Here is a 26,054-nt window from a genome sequence, read left to right on the forward strand (position 1 = left end):
CCTTCTTGTCAGCTCCCTGTTTCTAGCTTTGCTCTCACCTTACGTCTCCTGCTCCAACTCCTCTTTCTTGTCTTTCATTTCCACTCTCAGCCAGAATACTAATATACCTCCTTCTCTTCTCTCAAGTTTTTTATTCTTAAAGAAGCTCATATTTCCTATATATTTTCCCTGCTTGAATTCGTTGTCCTCATCTCTCAGCATGACTCATAGACGTATCCTCCTCCTCCCTTCATCCCCCCATTTCCATCCCTCCTTCACTATTTGAAAAGCATCCGCTGATGCCTGGGTTTTACCTCCTGCTCTGTCTTTGTTTCTTCCCTCTTTTCCCTCTTTATTCTCTTCCATACAGACACATTACTGAAATACACCCGCATGCTCTCCATCTCTTCCCCAACTTTACATTTGAATCACCATTTTAACTTTGATATGTGAGTAAAGTGCTGGATTTGCAACTATTCTTTGAGGCGATGTTATCATGGTGAAGTCTGTCTGTGAATTTAAAGTGTTTGCAGACTCATCACGTGACTGTCTTTATCTGCGATTTGAACATTTTTATTCATAAATAAATCCACCCCCCCACTACATTTATTTTTGTCTCTGAAACCTTAAACTGAAATGACTCATTCCTTTTTGGACAACTGCAGTCCATTGTTGGACTCTGAAAGCAGGTACAGAAAGTGTGATTGCTTAAAAGTTTTAACTCTTCACAGTCTTTGTCAAGTCTTAAAAAAACTTTAAAGACTGCTTGAGATCAGCAACCTAGTATTTATAAAATGTAAATGCTACTTTAAAATAGGCAGTTGGTAACTTTATTCAGATTTTTATTTGCTAAAACTGTCACTTGTTTTCTTAACAGAAAGCTACCAATCAGCAGAGGAATGGCTGCTGGTGAACTCTGTTCAAACTGTCAAACTAGGCAGTGCAAAATTCACTATAAATCAAGATTTTGGTACTGGATTGCTTATTTTCCACCTCTAATGTTGCGGAAACATATTTAAGTGTACTGTGTAGATGGAAAATGAAAACGTTGCTTTATCTGATGCTTGGTTTTGGATCGATTGCTTTCAACATGGCAACCATGGCATGTTCTTATATTTGAGGTACAGTAAACAGTAAACTAAAATGTGTTTCTGGAACATTGAGGAGAGAAAGATGCAATTCAGGAACATAATCTTGCTTCTTATTTGATCATGGCTTCCTATAGTGTGGCAGTTTGATTGAAGTTATTGCAAGGGACAGAGACTTCATTTCCCCCCCAAGATTCTCTATCTCATTCACTACGGTCAGGATATTGTGACAGTTATTTTTTAAATAAAGTAACCAACTGCAGCCCAAATGGTCACGAATAAATAAATATGATGCACAATGGTGTGGGATTACCATTCAATATGAGTGTATATCAACGTTTTAGTTTAGTTGTATGATAAAATCACAAAAAAATGACAAAATCACAACCTAAATCATAAGAACTGTTACAGGATGTGTATTTTTTTTAAATATGTAACTTTTTATTTTTTATTATATTTTTTATTATATCATAACTTAGTACTTTTTTTAATGCATGTCACATATTTAACATACAGTATGTAACATTAAGCTGTCTGTGGCTTTTTTTCCTGCTGTAATTACGCAAATTTCCCCTCCGTGGGACTAATAAAGGTATTCTGATTCTGATTGTGTTATTATTTACAGACAGTCTGCAGTGCAAATAAATACTACTTGATTGAATCACTCAAATTTAGTGTGACTTGAACAAGAAAAACAGGTCAATACACTTAAACATCTATTTAGTTATTTCACAGAACAGACTTCTAAATATAAAGCTGCTATTGTTAATGTATGTGTGCATACGCTTTCTGATTAGATTATCCCCTTTTTGAACAATATAACCTCTACGTGTTTAAAGAAATGGCTGCATTCAATGGAGCAGAAGCAAATGGGTTTTTCTCCTCATCAGATGACGTCAGCGAGGCAGTGGAGACTGTACATCTGTTGAACCTCTCAGACTGTGCTGGTGTGACGACAGATAAGGATGACACATTCACAGTTTGGCACCGCGTGCTGGCGTTAAGGTGAATTATACTGCCTGATCTGATGGGCCAGCTGTAATTAAAAGTCCAGATGAAGAGCTGCCACAGCAACAGGCCGCTTTTAATAAAACCTGAGGGGATGATGCAGCTTTTTACAGACGTGAACTAGTTCAAGGCTGGACACTTTGTTTCAGCTGAATTTAATCTACAAAATGACTTAAAGAACATACAAATAAAAGCAGGATCCAAGTCTTCAGCCATTAACATTATTATTTTTTAGGTCATGTTTACTATTTTTCTAGTAGTGACACAAGTCTCATTCATTACATATGGTATATATGTGAAGGTATATATAAGTGTTATTTTGGGGCTTTTTTGGTTTTATGTTATACTTTCAAATCATAAATCTTCAAAAGTAGTCATTTTAAATGTTTCTGGATAACCTCATGACATCAATGCTCAAAACATTTGACTCAAGGCACATTCATTATAGTTTATTACACAGTTTTTCTCATTCTTCATGGACCTGGCTATAATTTTCATTGAATTATGTGATCACCAAGTTAACTACTGATGTTTAGGAACAGGGAGCCATTGCTAAAAAGAAGACTTGTCGGGTAAAACAGGTTGGATCCAAGTCCTCTAAACTAAAACACAAAACGTGTTTTTCTTATCTCTCATTGGGACCTCATGTCTAGGAACAAAAGCTTATAGATTTGTGAAATCAATCAATCATCATCATTTATTTACTCTGAACTCCTCAAATTCCTTATTCTGTGCTCTAAATAAATATGATTTAGATGTGTTAGCTTTATAACATTCTGTGATATTGCTTTTTGTGTCTTACTCTTTCTTTCATCCTTCGTTATGTTGCGATGTTCCGAGATCTCAATGACCTAAGTGAGAGCAATGACACTATAACAATTTAAATTGAATGTCAAAACTACAAAGCCAATGGCTAATAAATCAGAAATACTCATTATTTGCACATCATGGTTCGCTATGTGCATATTAATATTGTCCTCGCCCCCAAAAAAGACCCTGAAACAACATGCTTAGTGACAAAACTCGAAAATGTATTGCTCTCGTGCAATAGGTCAACATATTGCTTAACGCAAAAACGATCTGCCTTTGACTACTATTTCGTTTCTGTTCCTTCCTGACAGTTAACACTAGATGATTGTTCAATAACCCAGTCATTATTTGAACCAATCCACCATCTTTTCCTAACCTAGTCGTTTTTTGTGCCTTTTTGTACCATTGCAAACCCATATCAGGAAATTGTTTTATGCTTGCAACAGTGATTTGTAACCGTATGGAAGACACACATGTTTAGTTTGTGTTTGGTGTTGTGCTAGAAGGAAATTGAAAATAAAGTGTGCACTGTAATCTGAGTGACATTTTAAGTCTTTCAATATAAAGAGCAGAGGTCTTGTATGCTTTAAACTCTCTAATTTGGTTGTAAAAGCTTTAAAACTGTGCCAGGCTCCAGTCTGCAGTCAATCCGTCTGTGTATTTATGGAGTGTGCAGTTCAGAGTAGAGTTCAGCTCTCCGTCTGAGATGGAGTTAATAGAGTTAAGAGCGCCGCCCTTCCTCGCCTGCACTCCTTAGAGCTGAATCACTGTGTTTTCATATTCATATTGTGTGAGAGAGAGATGGAGGGAGGCAGAGGGGAGGGCGGGCATGTTTGGAGAACAGCTGTAGTTCATTGTTAGAGAGGAAAGCCCAGCTGCAGACCTTAACAGGCTGAACGGTGACACAAATGACATGCATCAGATATCGCTCGCATCAACACTGGTTCGCTTTTACTCAAGCATATAAAACGTTCAAATGATACATTAGACTGTTTATCCGAAGGCCGCTCCTGAGAGGGTATGATGAATAAGGATGTAGGCACTTGGTATATTGAGTAAATGAGGGGATATTCATAAAAAACAACAACATTGACCTCAACTACAACCACAACAGGAAAACTGAAGGTTCAAACGGTCAGATTTTGTTTCAGAACCCTGTAAGAAGTGGGGTAAGTGCACCCCTAGTGGTATATTGTAGTACTGCAGAGGGCAAGTTCGTTTAAACATTTTTTTTTAATAAAAAAAACAGGTAAATGTTATATACCAATTGGCAATGCAATCATTAACTGCCATAAAGTTGAAGTTCTGCAGCAAACGCAATAACGTAACGATTAGGTTTTTTCAGCGTGGCCGGGAAGCTATAGTTTTAATTTGAATGATATACGAAAATCGTGAAAATCGTTGAAATGTAGTAGATTGAAAAGAAAAAAGGGGCCCATTTATCGCAATATTTTGTCAGACTCAAAAAGACATAGTTCAATGCAGCTACAGTATGGCGTGATAGTGACATTGCATAAAGACAACAAAAAGTGTTTGCTATGAACTAGATATAGAAATTTAGCAATGATTTTTGTTACAAGATTGTAGTTGAGTAAATCAGACACTGATGGAAAAGCGCTGAATAGGGTTTATTTCCCAAAAGTTCACTCAGGGAATGCTTGACTGAAACAATTATTGAGGGAACAACATTTTCAAAGTTTTTACTTATACTTATAACTTTTAAATTACAATCTGCAAAATCGTTCAAGAATGCATGTTGTCATTTATCCATACTGTTAACATGCTTTTTGCATTGTAGGCCATAAGATATCTATTTGTACATGTGCATTCGACTCGTTCCACTTAATATTGCAACTGCACAGCAAATTCCCTCTGGATAAATAAAGTTGTATTTGATTACAGGGGCGGAATCCGACCGGCCCACTTCGGCACCGGCCCACCAGGAAAACTCCCGGTATTCCCAATGGCCAGTCCACCACTGTTTGATTATTAAGTAAACTCTCAGTGAGCTCTCAAAGAGCTGTACACTCCACCCAGGTGCTCATGTTATGAGTGCATCTAATCTATATTTGCATTGTGCTCATGCATGTGCGTGTCCAGAGAGAGAGAGAGAGAGAGAGAGAGAGAGAGAGAGAGAGAGAGAGAGAGAGATAGAGAGAGAGAGAGAGAGAGAGAGAGAGAGAGAGAGAGAGAGAGAGAGAGAGAGCGAGAGAGAGAGAGGTAAAGCGACATGGACAATGACTGAGGGGAATCGGTGTGTGTGTGACGGCGGCAGCCAGAGAGAGGAAGCGACGCGGATGACACGCACACACACTCTCTTTCTCACACACACAGGAGAGGACAGCGAAGAAGAAGAAAAAGACACTGAGAGAAGGAGGAGAAGAAGAAGAAGAGGAGGAGAGGGGAAAGCGCAGAGAGACAAAAGAGGAAGAAATCCGGGGAGAAATGCCCGCTGGACGGATGGATTTTATTTTCCCCGAGCTGTACCAGCCTCTGTAAGACAACATGGGCTGCATAGGATCCCGGACCATCAGTAAGCACCCCGCTTTATATTCTGCCATGTGGAGGTAGAGATGGGTAGACATGAAAAGATAGAGGAATGCGTGACCGTGCGTTTGCAGGGTGGAGATGTTGAGGAAATTAAAAAGGTCAGAAGGAGAGAGGAGGCACCGGCAGATATCATACTTTTAGGAAAATTCCTGCAGGGAGTTGCAGCGCTTTTAAATGTAATTCTTTTGCGCTTTTTCTGTAACACCAGGGGTCTTTTTTAGGGTGTGTTGTCTACTGTCTGCTTAGTTTACTGTAGGGATTAGATCTCAGTCTGTGTGTTGAGAGAAGAGGCGGGACAGACAGGGATGTGTGAGCGGAATAAGATGCTGTTTGACGTCCTCGTGTCCACATGGATGACACCGGTGTGTGTGTGTGTGTCTGAGAGAGACCTCCGCCTTGAAATAAAACTAAGGTCATTGCATGCTGGGTGTCTGAGAAAAGTCCCCTCTCCTCCTTCCCCTCCCCCCTCCCCCTCCTCTCCTCTCCCCCTCAGCCCTTCCTTCTTTCTATCCTCCCCTCCATCTTCTCCTCCCTCACCTCTTGTCTCTCGCTACTGTGCGTCATGCAGCGACGTAATAAACTGAAGACGCAGGCAGGCAGTGCACACCGGGTTTCACACACACACACACCCACCCACCCACACACACACACACTGACTGACTCGTGCAGGATGAGTCAGAACCGGGCTCGGTAAACTCAGGTGTCTGAACGCTGTGCACATGTAGGTCAATTTTGCAAAGTCAACGGTGCCGGCAGCCACACACACACACACACACACACACACACACACACACACACACACACACACACACACACACACACACACACACACACACACACACACACACACACACACACACACACACACACACACACACACACACACACACAATTGTGAGGACCGTGTTCACATAATGCATTGACTTAAACCTAGGTCTGTTGTGTTAGCAACCTATGCAACAGGTTTCACTTTCAAAGGGAATATCAAATCCTATATCATTGGTCCACCCAACTGATTATTGTTTTTGTTTTTTTGTGACCAACTTTTTATTCTTTTTTTTGGTTGCCCTCACAGAGGGACTTATATACATAGATACAAATTATATAGACAATAATACAAAAAGACAAAGAAAAAATATAGGGAATCCCTTCCCCACACCACCCCGTCCCTCCCCCTTCCCACCCATCTTGCCATTTCACAGAAAATCCTACCTGATCGTCTGAGTTCATCTATTATATTATATATATTATTTATATTATAGCATTACAATTCATCCACATTTATCCAACTGATTATTGTTGATGTTGTACATTTCAAATTCCAATGTTAGAAGAGAAAATCAACCTTGTATCACACCCATATGGTAAAAACAGCTACGATGTGCATATGACCAGAAAAACATTTGGCAACACCTCTACTTCAAGCGGATACTTCTGGTGCTAAAAAAGTGAAGCCAATGCAATAGTGTAAAAACCTGCAGTTTCTCGAAAAGCGAGTCCCTAAAGTCCTTCAAAATAGCCAACTGTATAGAATGAATAAAGATGTTTACAGCCTGGAACAAATAACGCTTTTGGTATGCTATTGCTAATTTCCCCAATCGTGGTAACTATGTGCTATGATTTTTTTTACAACCATCCGTTTATTTATTTTTTGCTTAAAGTTGTGCATAATAGGAGCTTACAGACAGGTGCCGTCACAGCTGTTAGCCACTGCTTGACTGCGTTACAAGTGCCCACATTAGCCCTAGAGACGATTTACCTCTTATGGCGCGTTTCCACTATACGGCCTCGCTCGGCCCCGCTCGGTATGGCTGGGCCTTGTTAGGACTGGCTCACTTTATGGCGCATTTCCATTACAGTTTAGGAACTGGGGCAGTATCTATAGTAACGCAGTGTAGGCGGAGCCGTGACGTGATCTTCAGAGGACCCCAGAAAAACAACACAGCCGTTAGCTGTTAGCACTCAGAGCTCCTCATATATGTTCAGAAACTAGACAAAAGTTAAACAATTACAAACCACAGACTGCCTGTGTCATGGTGAATACAGTCGCTGCTTTATTTATGTCTGTATAGGCCGTTGTTGTGAGTGTGGACGGTCGGGGCATATACTGCGTTAGCTTAGCCAATCTCCATTTAGAAAACAAGCATTTTAAAAGGTTTTTCCCCTGCCGTCTGTCTGCAGACTTGACAAAGCATTAATTCATGGTTTTTACTAACCGGTATCAGTATGTTGTTACTTCGGCATCATTTTGAAACGTGTATTACAATTAAATCACGGTCAAATATGTCCATCTTGTTGTAGTTGTTGCCCCCTTGCCAGCGACGCTCTCTCTAGTTTAGCATACTCAGCCCGACTCAGCCTCGTTGTCTCTGGCCCTGGCCCCACGATTTTATGAGGCCAGAAAAACTGTGAATTAGGACCCGCCAGCCGGTACTAGGCCAAGTGGAAACGCAACCAAAGACGGGCCGCTGACGTCACAGCCCTCTTAAACCGGGCTGCGGGCTGTAGTGGAAACGCGCCATTAGCTCTTTTTTCAAGGGGTCATCTCTATCAACGACGGCCATTGCAAACCACATTGAGCTTTACAACACTTCTTCAGAAACCCATGGGTGACACGAGGAAGACCAAGCCCATGAGTTGCTCTATCTGCAAATATGTCCCAAAACTGTTTTATCCTGCTATGGAAAATGACTCATGATAGCTGCAGAACCATTATAGTTCATATTATACAGAAAGTGAGAATTAAAATGGTTGTTGAACATTAACCCCCAAAACAATAAGTGTTTCTGATAGGGAAGACCGGAACAAAATGTCCTATCTTTCAAACTATGTCTTTGCTCTCAAGGTCTAAAACTAGTTCTGAAAAAGATGAAAGCACCACAGCACACACACACACACACACGCACACACACAGCTGTTAGTCTTTTACACAAACCTCTTCCCAAGAGACACACTTTAAACTGCTCTGCTGTGTTTCAGGGAAAGCATGGTCACTCCTGTGTGAGCATATCATCATTTGCAATTAAGTGAAGCATGCAGCTGGTCACACACACACACACACACACACACACACACACACACACACACACACACACACACACACACACACACACACACACACACACACACACACACACACACACACACACACACACACACACACACACACACACACACACACACACACACACACACACACACACACACACACACACACACACACACACAATCACCTTCTTCCACTCCATCAAAGCCTCGTCAACTCCTTTATGTGAACAAATAGAGGCTGCTGGGGAATTGCAACAAATAAAAGGGAGGGGACGTTTGACCTTTGATTGTCATTGAGCTGGGCAGGCGGATGGAGAAGGATCAGGGGAGGGATGGAGGTCGTTGCTGAGGAGATAAAGACGGGAAGAGGGCGAAGGGTTTTCTGCTTGCTGTGGTGTGATGAGTTCCAGGGCTTTTTGGTTTCATAAGTGGTTGTGTTCCCCTTTGTGTTCTTCATCTTATCTCTCCTGGCTGTCTGTCCCTCCTTGTCTCTGGTGCTCCTCTCCATTATTTGCAGTGTCAAAAGTAGATCAGAGCATATTACGCTACGTGTGCCGGTCAAGTTATCTCACTCCGGTTGATTTTCTCATTTTTGTAAACGTGTTCTCCAGTGAGCTGAGAGTGAGGTCCACTGAATCGACAGCGACCCTTTAGGTTTTCTTTAAAAAATCACAGGGACACAGCAATTAAGTGCAATACAGTGTTGTTCAAGGAGGGCAAAGTAAGAATACAGGTTGTCGCTAACAATCCTGGACATTGTATGCAAATGTTTGTTGACAGAATCTGCAACTTGATGATGTGATTCAATCTGTTTCTTGTGTTTTCATGTTGTATTTTAAATGTAAAGTTATAAAGAAATTCAAAGGCAGAGGACATCACAGTCCCATCCTAAATGTACGGTTATTTCTTACATCACAACAGCACTTAGGAACAGAGGTGTAGACATAAAACAACTTTTATCGATGGATTGTTATGTGACCTTGATCAGGGACACAGTGGCAGCATTGTTGAGACCAGCGCATAAAGAACTGAAGGAGAACACAGCCGGTTGTAGGTGAAGGCACTGAGGACATCAAAGACAGGAGGGGGAGGAACATGGATATGAACATTGTTAAGATATTTTGAGTGACTTTCTGTCTTAAAGAGAAACCAGGAAACCTACTCACAAAAACCCAGATGATGTTAACCAGTGCATTGGGCTTTCCAGATATAAATAATTGAATAATTGTCCTATTCTGCTGTAATTATGTCTAGGGGGAAATCGGCATTATGGGTAAAGAAACTAACATTGTCTATTGGTAGGAAACGTAGTACGGTACTTTTGAAACCCAATCTCAGGTTGTTTTACATTACATGTTACTTTTAAACAAACTAATGCTTAATATCTCTTACATTTCTTTTTTCATTTATATTTAATATATCTGACTTTAAGCTGTGGCTTTTTTTTAACCTGTAGGATCAATGTCTAGCAGTTTTCCTGTGAGACACATACGGTGGCCGACAGGTGGAAAACGTGCTACACCAGCCCAAATTCACATTGTTTTTTAAACTGCAGTGCGTTTCTCCTAATAGAAAATGTTTAGAGCGGTTGTAAAGCGTTTGCACCTATCGGCCACTCTATACACATCCGCCAATGATGTCACACTAGTGCTCAGTGATCTACAGGTGGTGGTTAGGCGCACAAATATGCATGCATTCACCAGCAAGGGCATACAGGAAGAAGAAGTGCTTTATGGGGAATAAATCATCCCAGTTGCTAGACCCAAAAGATACACACAATTAGTTTGGGGGAAAAACCGTGAATGTAAACATGACATTTCATTCAACATCCAAACTTTTCTTTTGTGCCTCGATAAAACATACTGTTAAAAAAGCACAAGGTCATATATTGGAGCAGAGGGACTAGTTGTTCTCACTAAATGTTTAATACTAGCCTTTAAAGTTGTTGTTTATTTATTGTCATTTGGAGCAAATAAAAATAAATAAACAGGGTTGCTATTCTCCCGTAGCAGATTATCATATTTAAAGTACTTAACGCCTAAGTCAACATTAATAGACCATTCTAGGTAACCGAACCAGAATGTATTTGAATGTTCATAAAATGCCCATAAAAATAAGACGGCAAATAATCAGTAAAACAAAAACAATGATGCAAAGATAGGGCAAAGTGTATTGATACTTCATTCAGAGCACAAACAATGGTTTATATTTAGAAAACAATCAGCACGGAGTAGAGACTAGTACTGTCAGTTTGCAGCCAGCCTTATGAGAAAAATAAATATTGATGGAAACGAACCCGTGCATCAAAACTGACAAGAACGTGGAAGATGTAGAGGGAAGGTGACAGAGCACAACCATCTTGAGCAAGAGGGAGTTGTAAAGTGTGTTTACCAAAATCAATAAGCTGTTTTATCGTTCAATGAAACAGTTAAAGGACCAGAGTGTCCCTCAAAGTCAGATGGAGGTATTGAACAAAAGTGTATCACGGATCAAGAGTGACGTACTGAGTGTCAGAGCCCCATCCCTCCAACTTACTGGCTTCCTGCTGCGTTTCTTGCAAAGAGCGTCTATTCTTATATTTGGCCCGAGCGAGAGCGGCTGCTGCTAAAAATAGATCCGGGGTAAAAGAGGGAGGTCAATTAGAAACGGAGGGAGGAGTGGGAAGAGAAAATGTTACAGTAAATATAGGTCAACAGCTCTCCGTTTATTTTTTTGTCTCTCACTTCTCACCCTTGACTTTGTGCAAGTGAATCAAATGTGTGCATGAATTTCTTATATTTCAGTTGCATTACCTCTGTGATTTTGTCATGGTTAGGGTCCCTCAGTGCTGGTTGGTTTCCCTCAGCTGTGTGTTTCCTGTGGAGTGCAACTTAACCAAAGAATCAGCGCCCGCCATTGCACTCAATTATCCTCCTGTTACAGCAGAGCTGATGTTCAGTAGTCATCAGTCAGACAGCAGGGCAGTGACACAGAGACACTTTCAGGCTGACAGTTGCATCTCCACGATTCACAATCAGGGCTTGAGAGAGCTGACAGAAGCTTACACAAATAAGAACAGTCACAGGAGAAGATGGAGAACTTTGATTGATTGACCTTGGTTTGGTGTGCCCTCTGTGTGACGCCATTCGACTAAATGGTGTTATTCCAGGCTTGAAAGGGGAGCATTAATACAAAGCTCCTCCACATAAGAGAGTCTTAGACATTGGACTGAATTGTGACTGGCTATGACTATAAGAAAACCACAACATCCTGCACATATGCCATTTTATTTACATCATTTAGTTGATCTTGAAAGTGAAAAATGACTAGATTATACCATTTGTGAATGGGCTCATGTTGGTATACTTACTGAATGCAGCTGAGGGTGACGTGAAATTCAGATGAAGCAGCCTTTTGAAGGCAGTCGGAGCAGCCACTGCAGTTTACCTCAGCAGGAGCTAAAGGTAGCTTTCAGGTACGTCAGGTGGCAGGAAAGAGTGGTGTCACCTGTCAAAGGGCTCAGCAGATTCATGACGCCCCCGCCTGAACGTTTTGGCACATATGAATGTGTATTGATAACCATTCTGAAACAGAATTCAGTTTTGACCGTGGTAAAATGTTCATTCGAGGTGCACTTGCTAACTTTTTCTGTGACTTTCAACAGCATTTCTTGGTATTTCCTCAACTGAGAAAACCCAAGAGATACTGTCGAAAGCTTGGATGTTTGTGTCAAACCTGTCATTTTCATTCAGGGTGCAACAGTTTTCTTTCTTTTAAACTAAATTAAGTGTAATTAACCGCCCTGACCACACCACCACCCCATTACCTGGGGGACATTGAAAAATAAATGACACAAACAAAATTACACAATGACATCATCTGACCTTTCCCTGACTCAGTGGGGGTTGAACACAGAATATAGCGATTACTTTTCAATATTGTCTAGTTAAGGAAACGGCTAGATAGTGAAATCAAATCCTATGTTCCAAACAGGATGGACATTTTTATCGTGTCGACATGAAAGGATTTTAAGGAATAACACAAAGGAGGCAATCATTGAATAATAACAATGAGTTTGTGTGAATTTAGCAGCAAATGTTAACCTGCAGGCTAAAGGGAAGGTAGCAGTTTGTTTTTAGCACTGTGAAAAGACTAATGATACCTCTGTGTCACAATAATTCAAAAAGGTTGTTGACATCTCTCTGGAGGGAATAAAGATCATGGATTTGATTTAGCTGTCTCACTCCCTCCACAAGAAGAACTTACAACAACTGTTTTTAGTCCAACAGATCTCCCTCCAAACCCAAGCCAGTGGCAGACAGTGGGAGGAGTGGCGTGGAGGTTGTTTGTGGCTGCTATTCTGTTTACAATTATTGTGCTGATTTAGTAAAGCTGGAGTCTGACGCTGCAAAACAGAATCTCACAGATGAATACGACATTTCATTCAATATCAAAACCTTTTTTTTGTGCTTTAAAAAAAGAGAGGCCTCCATAAAACATACTGTTAAAAAAGCACAAGGTCATACATTGGAGCAGAGGGACTAGTTGTTCTCACTAAATGTTTAATACTTTAAAGTTATTGTTTATTTATTGTCATTTGGAGCAAAGAACAAATACATTAACGGGGTTGCTATTCTCTCGTAGCAGATTATCATATTTAAAGTACTAAACACTTAAAGGTGGGGTAGGTAAGTTTGAGAAACCGGCTCGAGATACACTTTTTGTTATATTCCATGGAATGCTCTTAACATCCCGATAGCAATGAATATCTGAAGTGCTTTGACAAAAAATCCATAACAAAATATCATCTGTGGAAGCTGTAGTACTGTAAAAAGCACGACCAATCATTTTAGCCGGCCCGGCTAAAATAACTGGATGGCCTACCTGCCTGTCAGCCTTCCATCTGTGCACAAACTTATCTCGTGCCCTCATTGGTCATGTGCGTGTTCGCGTGTGTTGGAGGAGGGGCTCTGTAAGGAAGTGGCAGATTTTCTCCGGCTGTGTATTTTCAAATTCTTGCGCACTCGAGCTGGTTTCTCCAAAATTACCTACCCCACCTTTAAGTCTAACATTAATAGACCATTCTAGGTTATATAAGCTATTGGTATGATTTGACTGAGTGAATAACATAACCTATAATTTTAACTACTTTAAGTCAAAAGCACGATTTAGACAGCAGTATTTCTCCCTACAGCTGCTCTAATAAATATTTTTTACATTTACAGTCATTGAAATGACTATGATTAATGTGAAATATGTTTTCCAGTGATGAACCCACAGAAAAGAAAGCGATTAGCTTGTGAACATTGGAGCATTTAGTAGCTAAAAAATAGCTACTAAAAATGAGGTAAACTGTTCTATAAACAGAGGTCACAGTTCACACTGTGTCCTCTATGCGGAGGAAGCCTTTTCTCTATGTGCCTAATAAGTATATTTTTAGTCAAGGCTTTGTGGTTCCCTCTTATTTGGCGTGAGACAGTGTGAGAGTTGTTTTGAGGATGAGACTCACCACTTCACACTCACGATCAGTCGTTACTCTGCCAACTTCTGTCTCGCTCACAACTTACTTAGATATTTATAACAGAAAGAGGGAATGAAAGTCTGAGCCTAATATTTGTGATTTGTTTCCAGTGCACTGATATTTAATGTTTTGTTCAGCTCTACATGTCAGTTAGTCAGCTGTTTCAGTCCTCTTCCTCAAATCGTTTCTTCGTGTTTATGAAAAGACATGAAACAAGAAAAAAAATGTCACTATTGGATTGGCCATATTTGTCCTAGCTAACTATTGTCTGCTCGTACGGCGGATACCACCGATTACGATGTCCCCCAACCCGAAACGCTGTTGCATTGTTCTTGCTGTTAGCATTGTTAGCTTCTAGCGGCCAGATCAGCCATCACCATGTTGAGAACCATGTGGAAGCTATACCGGGACAAGACTCTTAGTAACAGATATATGCACTTCTGGAAAGAGCTTCTTTTAAATAATTACCTGTAAAAAAAATATATATTTTGGAAATCATGAACATTTTGTTAGCTCAAACTGATTTCCTGCTTCAGCGTGGTCATTATACAGCATTGGCTAGCTCAATGAGCAGTTATATTGCTATTAGGGTTAGTTGTGTAACAATTTACATTCACATAATGCTAAACGGTGCATTAGAAAAAAAGATTCAATGACACAGCAATATGAAACTATTATGTCTCTCATTCTATATTCGCTTCAAGACAATCAGCTGCACAGATTTACTGTCATGAAATATCAATCTTATAATAATGAATTCAATCTTTACTTCACACAGACGTGTGTTCGCCAATGTTTGTGCAATCTGAGATGTAACATGATCCACTGGTGTGTAAGTGTAGTGTTGTTTTGGCTTTGGAGTTTAAGTTGGCAGGAAACAGAAAGGAGTAAAGAGCACACTCACAGTCTGGCAGACAGCAGCTCCGTTTCCACATAAATAAACACAGGTTGGATAAAGCAAGTCGCATGTGATGTGACACTTGGCCTGTGTGGTCATCCGTAAATGCAACGTGATCACAGCGGAGTCCTGCATTATTTTTAGCCAAATCGATTCAGGCCAGTAATGGAAAAAGGAGGTGACGATTCCTTCAGGCGTTTCTTTTTCTGAGTGTCTTGTTTCCAGTATTCCCCTCTAAATTTACATCACAAAGGTGCTGGGGCCACATCCGAGCCTGGAGCTGCCATGCCACTGGAATTTTTAGCAGTGATTTGAAAAGAGCCTTGATAAGTAACTAAGAGCTGCACTCTGTAATTTCACATTTCCTAAATGGCACTCAGAGGGAACTGCTTTAATTTAAGCACTCAATGGTGATATCAGTACCCTGAACACGGCTCATGTTTACCCTCTCAACTTGTCAGTGTTGCTTTAAAAAAATCGACAGGTTGTATGTAACTTACTTTCATTACGTACAATGCATAATTGTTATTTAGTTTGAGAATTAGAGAATTTATATAAAAGGTTGTGGCTCAGTTGTAGACTCTAGCAACCAATACTGTCCTCACACATTGGTTAATTAATCTTCTTAACCCACTGACTCTCCAAGGTCACAGTGGGGCTGGAGTCTGTCCCTGCACACGCTGTTCCTTTATAAAAACCTTTATCAACGGAAACACTAAAGCTTATCTATTGGCTCTCCACATGCTCGGATAGCACAGAGTGTCTCTCTCTGTCACACTGTCCGGTCTGTTGTTCACTACGACAAGATGATCCCATTTCTCTGGTAGAATGCAGGAACACAATGTTACAGACTTTAATGTGTTACGGCCACAGCCTCTACTCCGCTGTAGTGGCTCGCGCTGAGACCCGCAACATGAAAAATACATGCAACAACCAGTACTTAGTAACCAACATTTATTATTATAGAGCCGTTTTCTTACAAAAGCCAAACGGGAAATGAAAAAGGTCTGGAGGACTGGCCAAAACGAACAAAAGGAAGGAGGGAGCCCGAGCCAGCCACACCAGGGGCCGTAGGACCAAGAGCTTCCCCCCCTAACCAAAAGCCAGGCGTAAACCCTATGGAAACAAAAGAAAGCCGCGAAAACTGGACTACCAGGTCGTCCAGGCTAAACATAAACACATCTACAAGACACAGTATAGCTCAAGCCCCACTACATAAACAAGGGTCTTCAGAAGAGAGTGTCTCCCGGCGTCAGAAAAGGCGAGACATCCTTCTCCTCCAGCTTCTCTTTATATATCCGCGACTGAGTGGAATTGGGAACACCTGGGCAGAGGCGGAGCCAGGGGCAGACCAGGTGCACCTGGGCAGAGGCGGAGCCAGGGGCAGACCAGGTGCACCTGGGCAGAGGCGGAGCCAGGGGCAGACCAGGTGCACCTGGGCAGAGGCGGAGCAAGGGGCAGACCAGGTGCACCTGGGCAGAGGTGGAGCCAGGGGCAGACCAGGTGCACCTGGGCAGAGGCGGAGCAAGGGGCAGACCAGGTGCACCTGGGCAGAGGCGGAGCCAGGGGCAGACCAGGTGCACCTGGGCAGAGGCGGAGCAAGGGGCAGACCAGGGTTGCGTTCGAATACTCCAAAAAAACAGCTCCTAAGTTCTAACCCTATCGTCTATTCCTTGACCTCGGAGTGAAACGTCATGGGGTTAAGGGATAGTGGATAGGAGAATTCAAAAGGATTTAGGAGAAGAGACTGCGGCACTTTAGAGAATCCGACTGCACTTTCACTATCCGACGTGTTTATGATGCGCCAGCAGAGGTCATAAATGTGCGCCTGCTGCTGTGGGGAAACTATGGAAACTACAGTTTTCTATACAGCGGACTACAACATGGATGTTTAATAAGAACGAGGGACTACTGTAAACTCATCTAGAGACTCTGCACCGTGCTCTGATGCTGTTGTTTTATGCTTTATGAACGGGGACAACAGAGAAACATATTCTTCATGACCAAAGTTGGAATTGAAATAAAAAAGGAAAGTGAAACTTATGCTCGTCACCCTCTCCCTCCGGTCCACATTAATACAAATGATCCCAATACATATGATTGTATGAAAAGATCTTAAAATCAATACAAATGTATTTATTATAAACGTTAGTCCTTAACATCTATCACTGTGTATATCACCATTCAAACATCTTTTAAAAGTTGAACAAACCCCACACAGCTCAGTAAAGACTGTGAAATGTTGACTTTATTTGATCATTTCAGTAAAAACTAACGTTCATATTTCTCTTTTTGATTATAATACTGATGAACGTTCAAAACAAAGCACTTTGGCAACTTACCACATACGTTTTAAAAATGCTTAATAAGCACCGTAACTTTCATGATATCATTTCTCGTTCATAATCGGTTGTTTCCGTGAACGGCCGACTGTTGTGTGACGGCAAATGCTGTGGCCGCAAGGCATTGTGGGGCAGCATTTTCTCCTCTCCTTTCGGTTAGGGAGGTCCAGTGGTTCCTAGGCTAAAGGAGGTTATAAAGGAAGTTTGAAACCTCCTTTCCTTTTAATTTAGAGAATTCGAACGGCACTTATCATGGCTGCCACTGAGGGACTTCCGGGTCATTTCACTCCGTTAGGAAGGTTCCTAAGCTAAATGGACTATTCGAATGCAACCCTGGTGCACCTGGGCAGAGGCGGAGCCAGGGGCAGACCAGGTGCACCTGGGCAGAGGCGGAGCCAGGGGCAGACCAGGTGCACCTGGGCAGAGGCGGAGCCAGGGGCAGACCAGGTGCACCTGGGCAGCAGGGAGACAGAAAGAAAACAAGGAGGGAGCACGTAACAAATGAAAGTTATAGGGGATTTTTGATGTGAATAGTACCATAATATATACATTTGAAATCCACATTTTAAATATTGCTCACAATTCTTGAGATCGTAAGGTTTCCTAAGATATATATGTGTCTATCGAAACAGGCCAGAGATTTTTTCCAGGTATCATAACATATTTCGATGAGCCAAGATATTAATTTGCCTATTGATGTTAACGGATAGGGTTGGGACAATGCCATGTTTCCCTTAATGTTAAACAACTCCGCTGAAAAGCCCCAAACCAACAATGTGTTAGTCAGACTGTTACAAATTAAGAAATGGACTACGTTATTTAATAAGACAACAGAAGAAAATATGTCCTTTTTTATTAGCGGATTAATCGACTTTTGGTGCTATTTGGTGCTGCAGAACAGTGTTTGCTGGATTGAGTCTCTAATCAACCTTTGTGTGTGATCATGGCTACGAAGGAATATTTTAAGGATAAATATATGAACTCTGAAATGGCATTGCACATACAGGTGGTGCTAAAACGAATGGATAGATAAAGAGTAAATAACGCTTTACACCCAAATTCCCTGAAATTAGTCCCTTATTCCACTAAAGCTGCAATCTGGTTCAACAACATAACACTCCATGGTGTTTGTCCTTCCCTGTGAGGTGTGTTTGACGTATCCCCTTTCACAGGAAAACACTTTCCCCTCCCCAAGTCCAAAATATTGACTGCAGAGTGACTGACGGATGTCCTGTGTACTAAGTGGTGTGCATGTGTGAAGAAAAACACATATTTCAGAAACCCTCTTTTTTTAAGTGCATTTTAGGATCTTACCAGTCAGAGGTGAGCCGATAACACGGAGTAAGGCAACTGGTCAATATTTTGACTGACAGGTGTCTGACCTGAAGGGCAGAGAGAAAACAAACAATTTGATATCCAACGGTTTCATAAGAAAATAAGTAATTTATCCTTTTTATGCAGTCTGATTTGGTCACACCAGTCGCGATGAATTTTTCTTGAGCTTGAAGGGTAGGGGCCATGCCCTTGTTCAAATTTTAATCTCAATTACACATTTGTAAAGATTTGTGACTGCATCTTGCAAAGGTTGCGACTGGGAAAACCAATTCTCTCTGAGCTAGCTTTGTGCACGGGGGGCATTGCCCTGTTGAAGCAGATAAGGGACACACACAAACTGTTCCTGCATAGTCTAATCCATGTTGGAAAGGTCTTTCTTTTAAGAAACCCCACAAATTTGCTCAGCCATCAGCATGGACTCCAAGTCTTGTTAAGCTGCTTGCCTGGATAAAGCTTAGCTGTTTTTTTAGGGTGAGTTTAAGGAACAGATTACAGTTTGCCATGAGGAAAGCTGAATAGCAGGCTGAAATATAAACTTGAGAAATTGACTAAAACTGCATTTTCTCCACTGGGTGTGAAAATGTTTCAACAGGACCTCACACTAAGAAGACTTTAAAAGATACAATCATATTACAGGAGATAAAACTGGAAGCCAGCGCATGCAGCTTACTCTTTGTGTGGTATTCGCTCTCTGCACTGCTGGGAATCAGATACGAAAGGAAGCTTGAGTAAACTGAATTCAGGACACAAAACATCCAAATGAGTTCTTTAACTGTAAAAACAAGGCTTCTGTAAGTGTGAGGATGTAGCTGTTAAGTTTAATAAACGTTGTTTTGTCAAGTTCTCTTCATGGCTGTTTGCATGCTGTGAAATCCTCATGAGGGCTGCTCGTATTTTACTATTCTGTACATTCTCAAAATTGAGAAGAACCAGGAACATGGTTAATTGAACAAAGGACTAATTATACTTGAACATTCATTGAGTCCAGATAAAAAAGACCCCAGTGTTGAAGAAAAGGTAAACAAAAATGTACCAGAAGTCTAATTTGAGTTATTACAACAGTTATAATGTTATCCTAAAGGCATTCGTGGTTAAGGTGTTTCTGGGCATTTTTACTAGTATTTAATGGATGGGATGAAAATAAACTATAGGAACTAAGAAAGACTTGTTAGATACTTTAAAACTACTATAGTCTTCTTTAAATTCATAAGGAAGGAAAGAGAGAACATTGAGTTGGATCACAAGGGACATCAAGTACGAAGGAGAAACCTCCAACTAGGCCTGTCACGATAATTAATTTTGTTGGACGATACATTTTCCCGGAAATTATTGCGATAAACGATAATATTGTCGGCACCGTTGTAAGACCATTTTAGACCACTGACATAATGATAATATATAATAATAATTCAAGTACATCCTTTCAAACAGAACTTTTTATTGAACATCCAACAATGCAAATGAAATGTGAAATAATATTCAAATATATAAATTATATATAATAAATAAAAAAAATTAAATAATTTTTTTTTAATTAAATCACACACAACCAAAACAATCAATGAAATAGACTCATGCTGCGTTCACACCGGACGCGATGCGATGTTTGGGGGCGGCGCGATTACATGTAAAGTCAATGCAGAGACGCGGACAGACGCGAATTCGCTCCGACGGCGCGCATGAAGCGGTGAACGCGGCGCGAATCACGCGATTGAGGCGATTGAACGGTGCCGCGTTAAACGCGAGAGTTCAATTTTTTCAACTCGAGCGTCAAATTCACGTGACGCGTTCTCGCGGAAGCCAATCAGCGGTGAGGATCTCAGCCGCCGTCACTGACGTTCAACCACACAACATCAGCCGTTAGCTGTTAGCAGTTAGCACACAGAGCTCACAGCTCCTCATATCTGTTCAGAAACTGGACAAAAGTTAAACAAGTACAAACCACAGACTGTCTGTGTCATGGCGAATACAGTCGCTGCTTTATTTATGTCTGTAGGCCGTTGTTATGAGTGTGGAATGAGCATAGACAACGTTAGCTTAGCCTGATCGACCCGATCTTCATTCAGAAAACAAGCATTTTAAAAGGTGTTTTGCCTGCCGTCTTGTCTGCAGACTTGTCAAAGCATTAATTCATGGTTGTTACTAACCGGTATCAGTATGTTGTTACTTCGGCATCATTTAGAAACGTGTATTACAATTTAATCACGGTAAAATATGTTCATTTGTTGTAGTTGTAGCTCCCGAGTCAGCGCGTCTTGTTTGAATGATGCGAGTAAACACAGCTGGCAGCCGCGGTGAAACTCCAGCGTTTAGAGCGATGCGATAGGAGCGATTAGAGCGAAGCGAATAGTCGCATCGCGTCCGGTGTGAACGCAGCATCAGGCTGGAAAACAGAGCTCTCTCTCTCATATATATATATATAAATAAATATGAGCACACATTGTCTCACAAGCAAAAAAACCCTCCTTAAAACAACAGTCAAGTGTACAGTCCACTGTCCATACAAAGACCCAGATGCCTCAACATGTTTGCATTGTCGGGCAAATGCATCTTTGATTGTAAACTGTAGGGAAGGTGGGGGCTCTCCATCTCCAGCTGCCGTGTTTGCTCCCAGCTGGGAAAACGGAATGGGGTGGTTGTGTTTCAGGTGCAGTTTAAGGTTGGTCGTATTGCTAGCTTTTGTTGCTACCTTTTTAAAACAAATGCGACACACCGCCCGGCTCATTCAAGTCCGTAGGTTCGCCTCGTTGATTTGGCTTAAATCCCAAATATTCCCACACCGGAGATGTGGCATTAGGTTTTGCAACCAATTCCATTTCAAATTCCCCTCGAGTAAGTCACACGTTGTCTTCTGCTTGTCTCTATATTATTAATTTGGCTGCTACACTGTTGCACGTGGAGTTTCCTGACTTGGCTGTGTGTGAGCCCCACCCCTCACAGCGCGCCGGGCTAAAATGCTGGTCACATCCTTATGTAAACAAACACGCATGTAAACGGCAATTTATCGAGCTCAGAAAAGTTATCGAGTCCATTTTTATTTATCGTACGATAAGTCAATTTATTGATTATCGCGACAGGCCTACCTCCAACAGCTCCAGGGAATATGGGTTCGCCCAAGACATCTTATAAAATGACAATGATAAAAACACACACAGACACACAACCGTCAGAGAGGAGAATGAACGGATGGATGGATGAAGGTGCAACCCCGGCATGCCGTAGTGAGCAGGACTCCCTCAGTGTTTGGTGTCGGCTCGGGGCGTCCGCCGCTGAAGCAGAGGTGATTTAGGCGCCGTTTACACGAGGAGAAAACTGCTTGTATCTGCATAGTTTCGCGTGCGTATAGCCCTATTATTTACACAAGGCCGATAGAAACTGACCCCACAAACAATAACGGGTCCCAAGGTGGATAGATTTGCAAACGAAACGCTCTGGGGGGTCAACCGAGTCCGTGTAATCACCTCGATACGAATATTTCCTGAAAAAATAACGATAGCCCCGCCTCTCCCCACCTCTCCTGCTCACTGCTGTAGCAACTATCAAAAATAGCTGTGTTCATTAAACGCACAAGGGGTTCTTGAATGAAATAATATTATAAAAGGCAAACCAGAATTGTTAACGCCCAATATACTCCTTAAACAAAATAAACAGAGTCAGATTTCATGCATTGATCCATTATATTGACAGAGGAGGATCTCACCCGGTGTTTGTAGAGAATATCTCTCTTTCTGAGCCGTCCTCTCCACAGAGACGCAATATCCACAGATTCGGTTTCTTTCAGTTTCAGTTTCAGTTTCGGGGCTTAAACAGAAGGGTAGCCATGGCAACATTGCAGCGGGGCTGCTCGGTTGCTCTTCTTCGCGGCTTTTGGTGTATTTTGGCGGAAGTTACAGCGCCACTTACAGTCCCAGCATATGTACTACAGCGTTTCCAGCGGTCTCGTTTGAACAGACACGTTAAATGAAACAAATGCATGTGAACGGAAGACTTTTTTGAATACGCATACTGTGCATAAACGCAAACGGTCCCGTGTGAGCGGGGCCTCAGACTCTCGACTTCACTTCGGATCACAGGCCCTGTGTCACCTCACTCTCCCACACACACACACTCATACACACAGAACACACCAGTGCTCAGAGCGATGGCAGCAGACAGGCGAGGGTTTGCCAGAGAGAGCTGTCAGGACCTATTGTTGCATTGTCCCACAAAGCCACCGTTCCTTACACACTCACGTGTATGCATGTGTGTGCCAGCATACATAGGTGTGTATTGTTGTGAGTCTGCATTCTTGTGTAGCATGTTGTGCAGAAGGCTTGTTCATGGCAGTTTCCTTTTTTTCTTCCCTGCTGATCATTTGACCTTGGCTGGGGTTGAATAGTCAAAAGAATTACGCCCTATGTCTTTTCCTATACTATAGATGTGAAGGTAATTCTCAACGTCTGAGAAATACACAACCCAGGAGCTCAGAGAATCCCACTGCACTATGGCTGATGTCATTTATTTTTCTTCAAAGGTCCTTTGTTTAAAACACATAGAAATTGAGTATAGTGAATTAAATGATGAACTCTATAAGGAGCGTTTCCTGTCTAATCCAGAATCACACCTCCATAGAAAGACATTTTCATCTTAGTTAAATGTTGATGTTTTTATGCTGTCTAGCTATAAATTGTGCTGTAAAAACGGTCCAGTGTCCCCTATTAGTAGAAAGGAAAGGAAGCGTTGAAGCACTTTACCATTTACAGTAGAGAACGTTCCACCAGCTCGTATCATGGCTCCCACTTAAATACTTCAAGGTCATTTCCCTCAATAAGGAGGCTTCCAAAAAAGATTACTCCACTGTAGCTCCTTTCTCCTCCTCTTCCATTTTCCTGTAACCCCTGAATTTACCTCCTTTTTTATCTTAACCAATCACCTCCTCTTTAATCCCTAATTTCCCAAACTGTCCCCCTTGTTCCTTCCCTCTTCATCATATTATCACCCTCACCTCTGTTTCATCTCTCACTCCCTCTCCCACCTGTGTCCCTGTGGTAATGTAGCTGTATTGGTCCTTGTGGAGCAGCTAAATCGATGAACCACTTCATATGTAACACATTTTCATGGCACAAATCCACCCTTTCAATCTTTTTATCCCCTCATCCTCCTCCTCTGGTGCCTTTCACCATCCTCTTGAGCCTTATTTTTCTGAGATAACATGTACAATTAAAGCTGAACTAGTTCATTTTGTACCTATATGACAGCAAGGACATACAAGTTGACGAACAATTCAGGTGTGTGTTGCTTTAAACCAAAGAAGCACAACATGGCTCCTACAGGGACCTTTGAGGACAAATGAATATACATTATTGAGGAACAGATAATGACCGCTTTGAAGTTAGTTGTTTGAGGCGTTTGCTAAAATAACTGATGCATTTTTTTTTCTTATGAGGAAAGTCTCAGATTAATCAAGATAACAACGTTGTTTCGGGAGTTCATTTTTTTTTTTGGATCAACCAAAGGCGGTGTCACGCTTGGATTTTTTATTTCACGTTTTGATACCTAACTTACTTTGAGCAAAAAGAGATGACCACTAATATCTCCATAGTGGAATATTATTGGAGCAAAAAGTTGAGGTGCTGCTTCCCTTCGTGTTCAATTAAAAAAAGTGTATTACATGAATATCTTTTCTGGTTTGACTTTGAAGACAGATTACATAGAGTTGCGGGAAATCAGTATTTCACAGAGAATTTGAATATATTTCATCGGTCCGAAAGAAAAAAACACAACTACATCGCCCAAAGTGTCTCGCAGATTGACTGATGCAAAAAACAATTTTCTGGGCTAAATAAAGCGTGATGTCCTAGCAGGCTTTTTGGCAGGCGGCTCTCCTCTGTCATACTTTGATGTCTCAGATTCATTTCCCTGAGACCTTCTGCTTCGCTGCCAAACAGATTAGAGCGAGCAGCGCCAACGTTCACACCAATGGCTTTGTAATCTGCAGACTACAGAAGAATAGCCCGTGAAACATTTGGCAGAGGCTTTCTAGGGACAGGAGCATAACTAAAAGTATGCCATTTCATACGGTTGGAAATTATACAATGGAAACTTTGCTTGATCCTTTTCAATTACGCAGTCTGTGAAGTGAAGTTAAAGTGCTCTCAGAAACAATACGAATCTGTTTAGGAGTTCATTTCTTTTGTTTATTTTAAGATGAAATCCAAAATGTAATTCAGCTTCGGTGACTATGATTTATTAGTCTGAATTACCGCCGTTCAAATGAATAGATAAAACTACACTTCTATTCAAAACGGATTGCTTTCTAAGTATAACAGCATTAACAACCACAGCAAACAGTTGGAAAAACTTCCCTCAAAATATATTTTGGTTTATATTATAATGGTTATCATAGCCCTTAACTATGTTTTAAACTATCATGACTGTATATAACATCTGAGGTAATCAGGAACAAGGCCTTTTATATATGACGGTCGTTTGTTTTTGTTGGACTCCACTGCAGAGACTTTGTTCACGAGCACAAACAGAAACAACCTTTTACTCAAAGGTCAGTAGCCACACACACACACACACACACACACACACACACACACACACACACACACACACACACACACACACACACACACACACACACACACACACAACACACACACACACACACACACACACACAACACACACACACACACACACACACACACACACACACACACACACAACACACACACACACACACACACACACACACACACACACACACACACACACACACACACACACACGTATACTTTAGCACAGCACAGACGCTCAGAGCTGTGTTTCACAGTCTAACAAGCAAACATTACACTGCAGACTCCCAAAACACCATTTATAATCACAGTCTGAATCAGATTAATTACCAAGTTCAATGAACGGACAAGAATTAGCATCTTTCACATCAGAGTCATGCCAGTCCCCCCCCCCCCCCCACTCAGTGTCGTTAAAACAAGTCACATAATTACACAGTATCCAACTCTCATTTGTTGGAAAAAATCCTCTGCTGAAAAAGAATGCCAGTGGTTTGATTAATAATCTGAAACAACTTTATTAATCCATTAATTGAAATAGAAAATGCCAAACGGTTAATTCAAGATTCTCAATTGTGAGGGTTAGCTACCTTTACTTGTCTGAAATGACAGTCAATTTAATATTTTTGGGGATTGGATTCAGTAATCGAGCAAAAAACAGCAGATTAATTCACAATTAAAATAACTATTGTTGTAGTTGCCACTATACATTCTTTATAAACAATTGTCTGATCATTACGTAGTTTTGAATCACGCAGTTACACTGATGTAACACTGATTTTGGGCCTGACCCAATCCAAAAAATTAGACCGTAAACATTTGTTCAGATTACTTTCAGTTTCCACATTGGGTTTTTTTGCATACAAGGACATGTTCACATGTCGTTGGCAAGAATGGCAATATTGTGCTCATGAGGAGTATTTGTAATGACCCATGC

At 41.3% G+C, this 26,054-nt stretch overlaps 1 protein-coding gene across 3 annotated transcripts in view; it reads left to right on the plus strand.

The window, feature by feature from the left end:
* Window positions 1-5,142: 5,142 nt before the first annotated feature.
* LOC117477561 overlaps window positions 5,143-26,054 on the plus strand; it is a 57,796-nt gene continuing 36,884 nt past the window's right edge. For 2 of the 3 annotated variants that reach the window (XM_034124249.1, XM_034124250.1), the window contains exon 1: window positions 5,189-5,418. In XM_034124249.1, coding sequence (XP_033980140.1) covers window positions 5,391-5,418 — 28 coding nt within the window. In that variant the 5' untranslated portion in view covers window positions 5,189-5,390. Of the gene's footprint in view, window positions 5,419-26,054 lie in introns of all 3 variants that reach the window. The other variant, XM_034124251.1, reaches the window with a different exon arrangement.

The sequence above is a fragment of the Trematomus bernacchii genome, unplaced genomic scaffold, assembly GCF_902827165.1.
Source record: "Trematomus bernacchii unplaced genomic scaffold, fTreBer1.1, whole genome shotgun sequence".
Classification (NCBI taxonomy): domain Eukaryota; kingdom Metazoa; phylum Chordata; class Actinopteri; order Perciformes; family Nototheniidae; genus Trematomus; species Trematomus bernacchii.